The 17,235-nt window shown below is 41.9% G+C and overlaps 1 protein-coding gene across 1 annotated transcript in view; it reads right to left on the minus strand.

Moving 5' to 3' along the window:
- The window catches only part of LOC124253888 (fibrillin-1-like), a 102,244-nt gene that overhangs the window by 73,160 nt on the left and 11,849 nt on the right, over positions 1–17,235 (minus strand). Inside the window, exons 3-6 of the mRNA XM_046687742.1 lie at positions 8,085–8,249; positions 6,831–7,112; positions 6,125–6,247; positions 3,376–3,492 (exon numbers count right to left, since the gene is read on the minus strand). Of these exons, the coding sequence (XP_046543698.1) occupies positions 3,376–3,492; positions 6,125–6,247; positions 6,831–7,112; positions 8,085–8,249 (687 nt within the window). The remainder of the gene's footprint in view (positions 1–3,375; positions 3,493–6,124; positions 6,248–6,830; positions 7,113–8,084; positions 8,250–17,235) is intronic.

Below are 17,235 nucleotides of genomic sequence, written 5' to 3' on the forward strand. Positions count from 1 at the left end.
GCCTAGTGGTTAAAGAGTTCGTTCGCCACGCCGAAGGCCCGGGTTCGATTCCCTACATGGGTACAATGTGTGAAGACCATTTCTGGTGTCCCCCGCCGTGATAGTGTCCGTAGATTGCTAAAAGCGGCGTAAAACCATACTCACTCACTGGGTTTCAAATTTAAACAAAATCAACTGTTGACATGACGACTATGTTTAGTAAAAAATAAATGGCTCTGTTATGGTAAATAAAGACTGATTTAAGGTGTACTTACATAGAAGTCCTATTCTACTTAAAACGTATTATTGGTCAACGTATAAAATGTACTCATGTTTAATTCTCAGCTCATGCCGAATGTATAACCCATGCATGTGAGTGAGAGACGTGGCAATAAGTCATTATTGTCACTAAGAATGTCGCACGCATGTTCTGAGAATTTTACCTTACGTGACACTTAGGATCACGTGCGGCGCCACCATTTCACGTGGACAATTATCGTTTATGTCCGTAAAGAACGTCCGTGTTGAGATCGCCATTCAAACACGTGACCCAGATGACTTGCAAAAACATTATTACCTTTGAAACATAGACATAAGCCAGACTTTACACTTCCAGGAAGACGGGGAAAGCCTTGCTCTGGGAATTACCGGCGCCGTAAATTCATTAAAGATATCAATTTCTTGGAATACACACGTTTCGTACAGGTACCTGACAATGAGGAAGTGATATTTGTTGTTTTTATGCTGCAATGCACGATTCTAGGTAAGGCCCTATATACTGACACTGTATGACCAACTGTTCCGTAACGCAAATCTCACCGACAGCTGTAAGGACGCATTGCTGTATTACGTTGACAAAGCGTCACGCCGTCGGAGGTGGACGTCAGTCAGTCAGAAAGACGTTCCAGAAACTTGAAATCCGTTGTAACGCTGAGGTGATACTGAACTCCTACACTTGGAGAGCAATTATCTCGATTTAACCTCACCTCACATGGGGGAAAACTCAACATCCATGTCATGGGTTGGTTTAAATCACCGCAAACATTTCAAATACGCGCTAAACTCAGTGTTATAGGATCCCTATCCAACAAAGCTTTGGTAACGTTACGACCTGTCGTAACTCTACACTTTATCAAAGGCTTATGAATGGGATAGTGCTATGAACGTTTTGTGTATTGAGTCCCGGATGAGTGAGTGAACAGTGTTACGGTAAGGGACGTGTCAGCTTAATCTTGGAGGAAAACCGGAAGTGATGACTCTTACCAATTTTCTGCAACCACCGATATTCGAACTCCTGATTTCAACAATAAAAACTGTTGTGTTCTGTTATGTGAACCTAAGAGGTGAGGTGAAATTGGGTTTAACGTCGTGCTTGAGAATATTTCGCTCATATGACGACGTGCATGCGTGTGTATGTGTATGTACGGCTGCTTGTACTAGCCCAGACTTAAGCTGGTTTTATAGTGCTAGCCGACTGAGATACCATGCCGCAGTGAAGCATGAATACCCCACTCAGACACATTATACGGACTCCGAGCCGACCAGTCCTTGTTGTACCCATTAATGCCGAACGCCAGGCAGGGACCAACAAGTACCATATTTTAACGTCTTTTGGTATGACGCGGTCGGGGATCGAACCCGCGACCTTCCGCTCTCCGGGCGGACGCTCTAACCACTACACCACGGAGGCGGTCTGTGAACCTAAGAACACCGACACGGTCATTATAGAAGTGTAAAGAAAATCAACGCGAACGTAGGATTCGAACCCAGAGAGTCCTGGCACGGGTAAGGGGCACAACTCGGATTGGCGGTGATGTACACAACGGGCAACCCAGATATGATGTAAAGGGTAAAATATTGAGCCATCAATCCTCATGTAAATCTAGCAGAAATTCTTTGCTGTTTCCTTCCTAACCCTCCAACCCACAGCCGCCCCATTCTGAAGACGTTTATGTTACGCAAGTGCAATCATTCAAAATATGCATCAATATGCCTGCTTGACGACTGTTTCAACTCTGTAATCGTTTTCTTATTTGTCAACGAATGAAACAATCCTCTAAAGGGAGGCAACTCTGAATTCGTATTTGCTTAAAATTGGACTGTTGATTTCCGGGCGGAACGATGTACAAAAATAATCTTGAGTGCCGCCAAGTATGTATCGCGGAAAACATCGAGGAGTAGACGTTGGACTCGGCTACGGGTCCTAAAAGCAACCATTACAAATTCAAGGTCACACTGAATTCACATCACCGTATAACGAGGCTTCCAAAGCCTTATCGGGAGGTGGGGTTGGCACCTTCTCTGAATTCAAAGTGATATTAGTTTTGTTGTCGTTGATCACTATTCATTTTTGGTGTTTATTTAAATTCGGGTGTTTTACAGTTATAGAGCATAAAAAATCACGAAATTGTCAGAATTTTTCTGTTCCATACACAAATTTTTCCCTGTCAAAAAATCCGTAAAACTCCCCTCCATGTCAGGTACCAGAACTACCATTACATCAAGTCCTACAAACAAGGTACACATAAACAACAGGACTACAAACACCGCAACTGGCCTGATCAAATTAAATATTCATTTGTTTGTTTTGGTTAGAAGTAAGTCGCGTTTTAAATAAAAGTTATAAATTATAAAACAAATGTTGAAAGACTGTCTTTATAATCTAGTCTGGATAAGTAAAGTAAAGAGTTCACGTCGCAGGGCAGAGGAGGTAGGGAGAAAATAGCAATGGGAGGAAAGGTCTTATGTACAGCTGTTTGGCTGTTTTGGCTGCAATATATATTGCAGTATTTTAAAATCATAGTGTATATTTATTGATAGCGACAGTAAAGTAAGTAATTTAAAAAAATAGTTTTACGTATTGTTGCTGGGCGGAATTGAAAGTTCCTAAGAATTTCCTTTTTTCTCTTCGCATTTCTTTGTCTGTGTGTGAGTGTGTGTGTGAGTGCGTGCGTGCGTGCGTGCGTGCGTGCGTGCGTGCGTGTGTGTGTGTGTGTCAGCGGATTCCTAAAACAGGTTTCGCAATAGTCCGGCCTTTCAGTAAAATATTCTGCTATGGGAGTTTCATCCTTAACATTTCATAACTTCCATGGTGTAAATCTGTATGTTAACCAAAATTCATTGTACTTTGTTATCTAACTTATTTCGGATTTCACTTTCCAGTAGAAAATATATGGTACTCTTTTAGGTTGAGTCCCATTCGGGATTCGAACCCAGACTCTCAGAGTGAGACACCTAATTTCAAGCACAGAAAGTCAGCGATCTAACGCTTTTTGTCATCTACTTTAGGCGAGGTATACCTCATGGAAATGTTTACTATAACGAACATGTCCTTGAGTGTACAGCCACAAAGGTGTAGAACCGGTTCTAACTAGTGATATAATCGCCCACGCTTACCTACACAGCCCTTTCCATTCACGAGGAAACCCGGACCACACGAGCAGAAGAATGACCCTATGGTGTTGTGGCAGTCATGTGCACATCCGCCATTCTCGAGGATACACTCATTCAGATCTGAAACAAACATTGAAATGATGTACAGTGTCACCTTTCTAATCCGACCCCTGTCCCGGAAGTCCCTCAAACCGGATGGTTGCTACTGGGAATGATTATATATCATTGTTAATCCGGATATCTTTTAATCCGGATTATCACAGTTCGGATTAACAAGGCTGAACTGTATGTTTCAGGTAATTGATGCCATGTATGTCTTGGAGTGAGTGAGAGAGTTTGGTTTTACGCCGCTTTTAGCAATATTCCAGCAATATCACGCCGGGGGACATGAGAAATGGGCTTCACACAATGTGTCCATGTGGGGAATCGAACCCGGGTCTTCGGCGTGACGAGCCAACGCTTTAACCATTAGGCTACCCCACCTGACGAGCGAACGCCTCATTAAACCGGCAGAGCTCCAGATAAGATTTAGCTCATGTGGGTACTGTACCCACTGTATTCTTTTGGAGTGGGCATTATGAATGTTGAGTGGGTATTTCATTTTCCGTTACCCACTGCTTTCAAATATGTGCGTATTTCAGTCATTTTACTCACCTAAGTATATGTCATTGAGTAAGTTTACTAAGCAGGTATGTTCTGCCTTATGTCATACCTAATCAAAACCAACTTTAATATAATGGAAATGATTTCATAAAAAATCACTCATCCTATACTGACAGTACAACATTTGTGCTATACTAACAGTACAACTTGATAGCAATCGATGTCTTTTTCATTACGCAAGCGATTTTTATAAATATATTCTGTACGCATTTGTTTTAAACTTTTTGCGTATCTAACATTTTAAATGCATAATTGGTACGCAACAATTATTTTTTCGATGCGTAATTGGAAATTTTCTATGCGTATTTTACCCGGATACGCAGCTTATCTGGGCCTCTGTAAACCACTAGGCGATTCCACCGACCTTGGAATATAAATCTGATCCTATTATGAAATATTCAGAACAGCAATTTAGTTAACGATCAATCGAGTCAGCAAGCCTGACCACCCGACCTTAAGACAAGCATAGATTGGTGGTGGCCAATTCTGACCGGGATCTTCATGGGTTCTATATTTTTGCAATCTGATTGTTTTAACCAGCCAGAAAAGATGTTCTTGAAGAGCAATCTGAGTATACATACGTTCATGTTAACTCTCCAGTTGAGGAACTACTTTTTGCAGGGATACAGGTGATTGTTGTCTGGATCCACGCTGCCGAATGACATTGTGTTACACATGTTTCACGGTATATACCAGCGATATATATTGAATACGACTTGTCATTCACTGTAAATGAGTTTCTGTCGATACATGTTCTAGGGGGGAGTAGGTGACTTTATTTATGTAGCATCTAATTTACAATTGCCGACAAAAGCCACAGGTGTTACACAAAATATATCCCTGCACGCCACCTGTCACGTGCATTATTTTCTCAGGAAACTGCATCCGGTTATCACTGGTCTGACAGATCGAGGCATTGACCCATGACCCAGGGTCCCCGGATTAAGCAGCAGGTTTGGCGCGAATAACTCAATCAAAACAATCCCATTCTCGTTGCCTGTACCCCATTAACGCGTCGAACGCCCTATTTGCATTTCTTTAGGAAAGTTAAACTTAGAAATCCTATTTCATGTAGCGATTGATGAAGTCCAGGGAATACAGTTATGTTAGGTTACCGATCGGACTTTTTGGAATACCCGGCTCTACATTGAAATACCTTTATTAGTGCCCTAAAATGATAAAGCAACTTGATAAGATTGCCTAATGGAAATATAACCCAGTTTCACAGATTAGATATATTTTATTTCTACATTTCTAATATTAATCAAAGCCATTTAATTACTCAGTGCATCTAGAATTTTTAACAATCAACCGTCTAAACGTTTTCTGTATTTACTGAGTAATACACCAGTAACTTATCAAACAAATAAACAATTGTTTTTTCGTTTTAGTTAGGGTTTCATTCCATACTTTTACTGCTACTTGTGTCTATTCTAAATCTGGGTAAGTTAACAATGTATTTCATGTATTATATGTGAATGGAAGGTTTTTACGTTAAGAATGAAATTCATCCTTTATGCAGTTAACTACTTTTATAACGAAGATGCTTCTATCGAACGGACGGATGCAACGTACGGTGTTGTTGTCCGCCACGGCCACTAACTGCAAGGTTTAGTCAAAATGCACATAATGAAAAAAAAATATTATAAAAATATTATAGCCGTAATTTACTTTATAATCAATTCAGTTCTGAGACACCCTCACACACACACGTGTAATAACACAAGAAAATCACAGACACACACGCATGTCTATGTAGACATTTGGCAAGATACATAGAACCATTTGGCAAGTCTAGATTGTCTTTGGTTGGCCTGACATTCAGGATTGTTCTTGAGTAAATCCGTATTATTCTTAAAGGGCGGTGGGACTAGTGGTTTAAAGTTTTTTAAGAGGGTCGAACTCTATGGGTACATGAACATTAATGGTGTCCCCGCCGTGATGTTGCCGTTGTTTAAAAAGCGGCGTAAAACCAAACCAGTCATCAGTATTATTCTTAAAAGTTTTTTTAATAGGGTAACTCTATTTCATGAACTAAATGTCTGCCGTTGTTTCTTCACCCTATGAAGTGTTTTAGCAATCTACTCACCAAAACAGGACCGGAAGTCTGATCCGAGGGAGTACCCAACTCTGCACGTGCAGGAGTATCGACCAATTCGAGACACGCACATGTGCGAGCATCCTCCATTGCCGTTCTGGCACGGATCGTCCTCTGTGGGGAGATATATACAGTATTTCATCCACACACTTAATATTTGAAAATATACACTGATAAAAAATATAAAAACATACATATAAAAGTATTACATATATATGTTACAATACTGTAACTAAACTGAAGTTTGTTTGTCTTTGCAACTGATGCCATCAGAAGACGTCAGTACATTTGAATAGTCAAACATGCATACTTTATTGTGATACACTGCACGTGAAGCAAAGGTAAACTTAGCAAAATACGACTCATGACGAAATGTAGTGCTTCAAATACATCTCGCCATTGATCTGTTACAAAAGGTCCATTGAACAATCAATCATAAATGTTATAAGCAATAAGTAAACAAATTCATATGTGGTAAAACTGTGAAATTTGCTGCATGTTTTTAAATACATTGTAATCGGTACGTTTCTTGTCTGTAATTCACTGTGCAGTGTACGATATGTTTACATAGTTCACTGTGCAGTATACGATATGTTTACATAGTTCACTGTGCAGTATACGATATGTTTACATAGTTCACAGTGCAGTATATGATATGCTCATTTACATGTATTTTAGAATGCAGTGATATACCTACCGAGGACACACTTGGGCCTGATCCTTGCCCCCCACCTTGAGTTGTGACAGTAGAGGTTGGTTGAGCTGGGGTCAGACAGCTTGTACCCACCCACACAGCTGTATGTGGCGATCATGATGTACCGACCTCGGAACTTGCTGAACACGTACGACGTAGTGTACACGGCGTTCTCCACCGTCGGTGGGTCGATCTGGTACTGGAAGCATGACTCGTCCGAGTGACGCAGGGCTGCTCTGGGGACTCCAGTCGGGGGAGGTTTTGTCGGCCGTGATTTGGCGCTCACTGCAGAAAGTAAGTTGTAGTTGTCTTTTGTAATTTCATAATTAACACCCATATTATACAACACGCGAGCCATTGATGTGTAACACTAAAGTGACCCGTGAAGACCCGGGTTAGAATTGGTATTCACCGACACATGTTATCGTATCCCAATTGAGTAGATCGATGCTCAATCACTGGATTGTTTGGTCCATTATTTACAGACCACCGCCATACAGCTGTAATATTGTTGAGTGCGGCGTTAAACAACAAAGAAACTAAAACAAGCAGTAATATAGCTGCTCTAGAAGAGGCCTCCAGTCTGGGCAAGGCAGTGATTGATGGCATGAAGAAACATCCGCCCACCGTGTAGAGCCACACACATTCAGTCAACTCACACGTAGACAAACATGTAGACATACATGTCTCTAGACACATGGTTATGCATGTGAACATGCACGTGGACATCCATGTGAACATCCACGTCCAATCTACAAAAACAATGGGGAACCTGCGCCGACACACCTGTACAGGAAAGCCTGTCAAAGTATACTTTCAAACAAGGGGAACTTTTTCCCAACATACCTGAACAGAAGGGTCGGTTGGTTTGTTGTTTAACGCCACACTCAGCAATATTCCAGCTATATGGCGGCGGTCTGTAAATCATCGAGTCTGGACCAGACAATCCAGTGAGCAACAGCATGAGCATCGATCTGCGCATTTAGGATACGATGGCATGTGTCAACCAAGTCAGCGAGCCTGACCACCCGATCCCGTTTGTCGGCTTTTACAAGTATGGGTTGCTAGAGATCAATTTTAACCCGGATCTTCACGGGGTTAACAGAAGGGAAGCATATGTCCAACACACCTGTACAGAAGGGGAACCTGCCCCCAACATACCTGCACAGAAGGGGAACCTGCCCCCAACATACCTGCACAGAAGGGGAACCTGCCCCCAACATACCTGCACAGAAGGCGAACCTGCCCCCAACATACCTGCACAGAAGGGGAACCTGCCCCTCCAGCGTCCTTCTTCGCAGTAGAGTTTGGCAGAACCGAGGACGTAGTAGCCGGCTTTGCATGTAAAAGTGGCGACACCGCCGTTGTTGTCGATGTTCACCACGCCGTGACGAGGCGGGAGCAACTCTGGACAGCCACTGGCTGGAATACAAGGAATACAAGGTTTTGATACAAACTACTTGATTAAAGATACTTGCAATAAAGTACCCGCAATTGAAGATGATCCTTTCCTCCACTGCGACCTTAAAGGCGAGATCATCTGAACGACCTGGTGCCTATGACTAGATGTCACGACAGCCGAGTGTGAATGAGACACCATTCTAACCTTAGAAATGTCAGCAGACTTTTAAAGAGGATTGTGAATGACTAACTTGCACTGTCAGTTGACCTGCGCTATCCTTCTTAAAGGGAGAAAAAACTCCAACTTAGAAAGCGTGGTGGGCGAGCTGTCTGAGGCGCCAGGCTAGTAATCCAGCGAGCTTGAGGTGCCGGGATCTAGCCCACATGTGACCGGGTGTAAACACCTTGGAGTCAACTTTGTGTGCTCTTTCAGTGTTGCCACAACCCCAAGTGTACAGTACACAACCCTGTGCACTTAAAGGTCACATGCAACCGAAAAATCAAACATAATTAAAACACAATTATCACTTATTCATGACATATATATACATTGCTGGTTATGAAAAAACATATAAACAAAATTATAAGCGTACAATCGCAAATCAAAAGTGCAATATTTTGTACTTGGGTTTACTTCCCAAAAAACGAAACAGCCGGGATACCGAACGCAGTCAGAGCGGGTGGGTGTGCACTGAAGTGTAACGGCTGGTTCATTTGCACGGCTCATTGTGTGTGTACATATAGAGATGTTGGGTTTTGTAAAGACATGCTCATTTTTTGTGTATAACATTTTTCAATCAACAGACATCATAACATGTCATGTATACAAGTATCACACCTGCCTGTCTGTGTAATTACATAATGTGACAGAGACCGAACTCGGGCCATAAATCAATGCGTTTTGTTTATGGTGTATAGCCTGATAGGTGTTAAGTTCAAATTGCATGTGGTCAGTGATCGAAGTTGTGTATTGAATATTGTCATTAGCAGACGGGCAGGCAGACACATAGGTGTCAATAAAACAGACATTGAGTTTTGTCTGTGACAACGACATATCTATATCACAGTTAGAAATTCTGTCAACGCTAAATAATGACATTGCTTTTAAGTATCGAACTGAGAAAGTGACACGTTAAGAAGAACGTGTGGTGAAATAGACAAATGAAATTATATAAACAGTCAAATCGGTAATCTACTGTAATAACATATAAAAAGCTCGCGCCTGTGAAATATCAACAAAACATTAGAAAAATAGCTCACACCAAAGCCTTCACCGAGTATTCACCGGACAACCCGCTTTCAAGCTGCGCGATTCTATTTCACTGCGCATGTGCTATGAGCGCAGCCCAGCTGTTGAAACCACTTCAATTCCCCCAAGCGCTGGGGGAAAATTAGTGAATCGTTTGAACTACGATTTCGCGCGGTTTTTTTCATCGCGTTATTTTTCAACTTTATAAGTTGAATTTGCATTTTTGACGATTTGTTTCGGTAAGTCCATACCGAAAGGTATCAGAATCTGCAAAGAACCCACGAATCCGTTGGTAAATGACCAGATGGTGGTCACATGAATACGTGCAAACACCTAGTTGCGGGTACAACAACGTGCAGTAAACATGGGCAAAGTACTGTGACTATGTGTCCCTGTCCACCCAGCTGTGAATGGGTACCTCGAAAGGATGGGCAAGTCACATTTTATAGTGGGGGTTGAGATTGATAATATGATGTGCCGCTGAGATTGACATTCAATGATCGAGGGGAAAACAAAGCGCTTTGAGCATGCATGGGGGAGGAATATAGCGCTTTATCTTGCCTCACACATAAATGTCGTTTTCTGATTGACTGAGCGCTCTTCTATTATTTTCAATGTACCCCGCTTACAAGTTACAAGCGAGTAACAGTAACCTTTTTGTGTACCCCGCTGGGACATTCGTAACTACTCGTGTCCTTCCGGCAAGCCGGATGGCGTCTCGTACCCTTCTCGTGTCCATGTTTACGACTGGGCCCTGTCTAAGCGCAAACGGGCATGGAGATGAAAGTATTCTAGTACTATTACCAAGGAAAGATAACCCCGAAGGGTTCAGGGAACATAAACAAACATCGAGGGTACATCAACCAATGGGCACCGAGGGACCAATGAACAACGTATTTATCTTACCGAACACCTCAATGGTAATTTTGAACTGTTTGAAGCACGAGTATCGGATCGTAGTATGGAGTACCAGACGACAATAAAAACAAATTTAGAGTTATCTCCCTTCCATAGATATGCTTTCGAAACATCGGTAATTTCCGTACATCATACGTGATTCAATGTTATTCAAGATAAAGAATTACTACTACGAAGTACCAAATGAGTTCGGCATTCCCAGCGGGATACATAAAAAATGTTACTCGCTTGTAAGCGGGGTACATTGAAAATAATAGAAGAGCGCTCAGCCAATCAGAAAACGACATTTATGTGTGAGGCAAGATAACAGCCCATGTCCCCCTCGAGACCAGTGAGCAACTTATGATGTAAATACCCATATAATAATATTAATAATAATAAGCGTCGAAATATGGAGCGGTTGTTTCTTTGCAGATTACAAATTTGCTTGTTATGAACTTTCGACAATTATAATTTGTGTTCAGTACTATTCTCGCTACACATATGGGAGAATCTAAGGAATGAGGAGCTGTTTATCGGACAAGGATATACCATACAGACGCAGTCAAACTGACATGTGTTTTTGTTGTTGATTAATGCATACAAGATTTATCTATAAAGTGTGAGGTGAGGTGAGGTGAAATTGGGTTTAACGTCGTGCTTGAGAATATTTCGCTCATATGACGACGTGCATGCGTGTGTATGTGTATGTGCGGCTGCTTGTACCAGCCCAGACTTAAGCTGGTTTTATAGTGCTAGCCCACTGAGATACCATGCCGCAGTGAAGCATGAATACCCGACTCAGACACATTATACTGACTCCGAGCCGACCAGTCCTTGATGTACCCATTAATGCCGAACGCCAGGCAGGGACCAACAAGTACCATATTTTAACGTCTTTAGGTATGACGCGGTCGGGGATCGAACCCGCGACCTTCCGCCCCCCGGGCGGACGCTCTAACCACTACACCACGGAGGCGGTCCTATAAAGTGTGAAGCTATCGGTGAACATCCGTCTAGAGCACAGTTTAAACAAGCTCGCAGTATCCCTTTAGGTGCTGATAACAAACCTGGCCAATAAAATGTGAAATCTGAGATAAATTATAACTGGACGTGATGATTTACAATTGGAATTTTCCTTTCTGTTCTGCTAGGCATAATTTTTACGCAGATATAAAAAGTACTGTGTGTATGTTCTAGCAAACGAGGCCGGAAACAATCAGTCTCACGCATATTGTTCAAAAATATACCCCAGATTCGGTTACAAATTCCCTATAATGTAACTTTATATATGTTGGTTCAGTGGCCGAATGGAATTTTGTCAGAAATTATAGATTCGATATCGAGTTATTTTGGTTGCAGCTTTTACTAAATATATTTAATAGGATAATAGCGCTTTGGTATGGGACAGTTTGATCACCCCTTACGCGTTCAGCAAATGAATGAAAGCAAAATTCAAAAACCTAATTACATATTAAAATGAGATTAGTATAATATCAGACTGTTACCTTGTTCGAGTAATTAAACCATCAGTATCCACACATAGGAGCAATGTCTCGTACATCGAAAGATGTACAAGGAAACTTGTTCGAGTCACTTTCTTTGTAACAATGTGATGTTTCAAAATATCTAAACCCGTGTTGGTCACTCAACTGATTGTTTGTCTTGTTCCATATGGATTTCATGTCCCATTGGTCAGATGAGATAGATGTTCATGATATCCACTGAGATCGACGTTCATGATATCCACTGAGATCGACGTTCATGATATCCACTGAGATCGATGTTCATGATATCCACTGAGATCGATGTTCATGATATCCACTGAGATCGACGTTCATGATATCCACTGAGGTCGATGTTCATGATATCCACTGAGATCGACGTTCATGATATCCACTGAGAGCGATGTTCATGATATCCACTGAGAGCGATGTTCATGATATCCACTGAGATCGACGTTCATGATATCCACTGAGATCGATGTTCATGATATCCACTGAGATCGACGTTCATGATATCCACTGAGATCGACGTTCATGATATCCACTGAGATCGATGTTCATGATATCCACTGAGATCGATGTTCATGATATCCACTGAGATCGACGTTCATGATATCCACTGAGGATCGATGTTCATGATATCCACTGAGATCGACGTTCATGATATCCACTGAGATCGACGTTCATGATATCCACTGAGGTCGATGTTCATGATATCCACTGAGATCGACGTTCATGATATCCACTGAGATCGACGTTCATGATATCCACTGAGATCGATGTTCATGATATCCACTGAGATCGATGTTCATGATATCCACTGAGATCGATCTTCATGATATCCTTTTAGATAGATGTTCATGATATCCACTGAGAGCGATGTTCATGATATCCACTGAGATCGATCTTCATGATATCCACTGAGAGCGATGTTCATGATATCCACTGAGATCGACGTTCATGATATCCACTGAGAGCGATGTTCATGATATCCACTGAGAGCGATGTTCATGATATCCATTGAGCTCGACGTTCATGATATCCACTGAGAGCGATCTTCATGATATCCACTTAGAGGGATCTTCTTGATATCCATTTAGATAGATGTTCATGATATCCACTGAGAGCGATGTTCATGATATCCACTGAGAGCGATCTTCATGATATCCATTTAGATAGATGTTCATGATATCCACTGAGGGCGATGTTCATGATATCCACTGAGAGCGATGTTCATGATATCCACTGAGAGCGATCTTCATGATATCCACTGAGATCGACGTTCATGATATCCACTGAGATCGATCTTCATGATATCCACTGAGAGCGATCTCCATGATATCCACTGAGAGCGATCTTCATGATATCCACCGATCTTCATGATATCCACTGAGAGCGATCTTCATGATATCCACCGATCTTCATGATATCCACTGAGAGCGATCTTCATGATATTCACTGAGAGCGATCTTCATGATATCCACTGAGAGCGATCTTCATGATATCCATGTCCTTCAAAAACATTTGTTCAGTTCGACATCAGTCAATCAACGCCGAGATGTGAGTGTATTCCAGTGTGCTTTAGAAAGCCTACAGATATAGGAACAAATCCACTGAGCAAGATAGCAGTGATAAAACAATCAACGCATTATCGATTAAATCTTTTATTGGAGTGGTTCGTAACACAACTGGCCATTCATTTCTTCTTCCTGAGCTGCCAAGTGCATATTACATAGCATGTAATACATTCACCACATCAACCCTTTTATAACCCAATTGAAAAGTTGCAGCAGAAATGAAATAGTCAGAAATACTAAATACGAACCACTGATTGCTATATACCCTTGACACCCTCAGAGACACGGTTAAACTTTATCGAGTCTAGGTAATCCAAGTGTTGTCACCACTAATTAATGTTTACAATAATGGCATGAACTGAGCATCATGTGAATGACGACAAATACAGAAGTGCAGGGCTTATGCGATAAAAAATGGATGACAATTTCTTTAATAAGGGAGTAGTAATTATTTTATACATGTATTGTATGCAATTTGCGGTTGTGGTTGTTTTGTATACATTAGCTGAAGTTTAATGATGCAATGAAAAAACAATTCGCAGTTTGTTTCCCTTTAATACATGTTCTCTGTCTCCTTGGTGAAATATTGGTGAATCTCGTAATGTTTTTCTGCTTCATATCCGATAACCTTTATTTGTCATAAGTATTTTACAATCCACTGATGCGATAAATTACACTAGGCACGTAAGAAACTGTGATTTTATCACATTAACAGATTCTTTTGGTACCCGGTATACATACCCCTAACGCCCATAACCTGTCATGTGGTTTGTCACGTGATTTGTCAGCCATCTTCTACTGCCAATTACAGGCCCGGTGTGACTATGATACTACCTACCCGTCCATCAGTGGATCCTGCGTTATCCCTAACAGCTGCCTTTATATAGTGTGATCCTCAAATACCATTAAAGAGAACTATTTTGGGGTCTCTTTCCGCTACAACGTCAAACAATATTTTCTCGAGCAACCATATTGTGACCTTGACCTTCATTCGTTTCTGAAGCTATCGGCAAGACAGGAAATGGTCTTCCGTTTCGAGACGCTTGGTGTCAACAACTGTAATGTTGAGGTGATACCCGGGCGTATGTGCTTGAATGTCTGCTTTGGTTTTAGTACCATACAGAATAAGTTGTCCACCGGCATCGAGGAGGATGCATGTATGTTTTGTAAGGACAGTTCGGCAATCATCCATCTTGTTCATATTTCACTATCGCTGGAAGAAATGAAGAGATCACCAAACAAACTTCTCCGTGATCTATTTCATTCGGAAAATATCGTTTAAATCCGGAGAATGCCGTCTTACATCGTAAATTCGAGTTACAATATCGTGGTATATATGTTAAAAATGTACTGCCAACAGTTCGGCAAGTCGAGGAAGTAACAAGAAATGTGCTTTACACGTGAGCATGGTACATTGGAAAATAACAGAAGTCTCAATCAATTAGAATCTGAAGTATATGTTTGATGTAAGATTAGTATGAATATGGACAGTGACGTTATTCATATCACTAGTGAGCATGAAGAGAAATTTAGATTAAGCTTATAAGTTACCAAAGAGGCGGACGGGTATCCTAGTGGTTAAAGTCTAGGGCTTATATTTTCGAAGCTCTCTTAGCGCTAAGATAGTCGTAAGTTAATGTTAATGTATGGCACTTACGACTATCTTAGCGCTAAGAGAGCTTCGAAAATCTAGGCCCTGGGTTCTATTCCCTACATGGGTACACTGTGTGGAACCATATCTGGTGTCCTCCACACTCACGTGGTAAAACCACATTCACTCACAATGGTCCTAAAAACCAACATAAGCGCCGTCCATCAAAGAGAACGGGTGCCAAGTGGCCCATTCATCTAAGACATTGCATTTCGATGTGCAGAGTTGCCTTCCTTTGGTACACCAGAATCCAATGACCTTGGTTCTAATCTCGGTTCTCACCGATAATGTTGCTGGGTCTGTGAGGACCAGACCCGAGCTCGATGGGTTTTCACCTCAAGTTCTGTCGTAAAAGCAAAGACATGTACACAGTTTGGACTTTCTTACCCCTCCAGGCTACCACGCCGTTATATAACCCGAATACTTTAGTGGCTCGCCAACTCTCTCAATTTAAAAAGAGGGGAAAGGGGAAATTGACGGTGAAATCCCACAGAAAGCATTCTGTCTGGACGGTCTAATGTTATATGTTTAAGTCAACTTTTTACGGCTGACCCTATTCCTCAGACCCATGTTTGAAATATAATTATGGAATATATAAACTCTGTCAAAGAAACGCAACCCCTGTATTTTAGAGATTTTGATCCTGAAGTTTTAGGACGACACGGCATTGTTATTATTTAAGACAGAAGTCTGAAATTTGGCAGAATAATAACCCAGATGGGCATGTTTAAAATTGTCATTTCAAAGTCATCTCACAGACACCAGTTTGTCACCAGGGGGCGTCTTTCTCAATTATCTCGTATAGAGCACCACGCGCTGCAATCACTGCACGGCATCTCCTTGGACAAGAACGGATAAGACGCCGGATTCTTTCCTGGGGAATGGCTCTCCACTCCTCCTGCAGTGCAACGGCGAGCTGTTGCAGCGTCTGTGGCGGCGGCTGACGTTGACGTACGCGTCGATCAGAGTATCCACAGGTGTTCAATAGGGTTGAGGAGTCTGGTGATTTAGAGGGTCATGGCAAGACATTGACGTTGGAATTCTGCAGAAAGTTCATTGTTGCACGTGCAGTATGAGGCCGGGCGTTGTCCCGTTGAAAAATCTGTGTCTGTTGGTCAATAATCGGGAGAAGGTGAAGCTCTAACACGTGGTTGATGTAACGTTGGGCTGTCAGGTTCCTGGAACGATCACCAAGTCTGATTTCTGGTTGTATGAGATGGTTCCCCAAACCATGACGCTTTCTCCGCCAAATCTGTCCACCTGTCGGACGCAGATGGGCGCAAAACGTTCCTGACGTCTCCTATACAGACGCTGTCTTCCGTCGTGACGTTGCAAAGAAAACGTGATTCATCAGAAAACCAGATTCGCCTCCAGTTTTGTAAAGTCCGTATCCTTACGTTGTTGCACCACCTGGAGTCGTCGGCGTCGATGTAGGGGCGTAGTACAGGTCCAACAACTGGTCTACAGGCACGTAAACCCGCTTCTTTCAGACGGTTCCTAATCGTTTGAGCTGACACTCTCCTCAAACCTGGTATTTGTGTGGCAGTCACGGTTGGTAGGGCATGCCGATTACGCAGGTGATGGACCCGGATGTACCGATCTTGAAGGGGTCGTGATTCTTGGCCTTCCACTTCTCGGGCGATCGTTGGTCAAATTGAAGTTGTTGTAGCGGCTCCAAAGTCGGGATATCGTTGTTTTGTGAACATTTAGGTGCCGTGCAACAGTTCCAAAACTTTCTCCGGCAGAACACGACCAATGGCGATATTTCGGTCAGCAGCACTCAATCGTGGCATTTTTAACACAGCTTTTCGGCGACAAATGAATGAATATAATACGGAACCACATGGGCTTTTATACACCCCTACATTAACTGCCATTTTCATGATTTGCATGTGTTTTTTGTGCAGAAGTCACCATGAGGGTCATTTCATGCGTTGTGACGGAATAAGCAATAAAATACACTTATGCGTACAAATGCAGTTGTTTGGATGGTAATCTTCATTAATTACGTGTATCATTTCAATACATTCGAATAAAATTTAGTTTGGAAGCAATAACTTCATTCAAACGAATTTTTTCATATCTGAGGACAGGGGTTGCGTTTCTTTTTGACAGAATATATATTTCA

Source organism: Haliotis rubra, unplaced genomic scaffold, assembly GCF_003918875.1.
Source record: "Haliotis rubra isolate DU_JTF1 unplaced genomic scaffold, ASM391887v1 Scf558, whole genome shotgun sequence".
NCBI lineage: Eukaryota > Metazoa > Mollusca > Gastropoda > Lepetellida > Haliotidae > Haliotis > Haliotis rubra.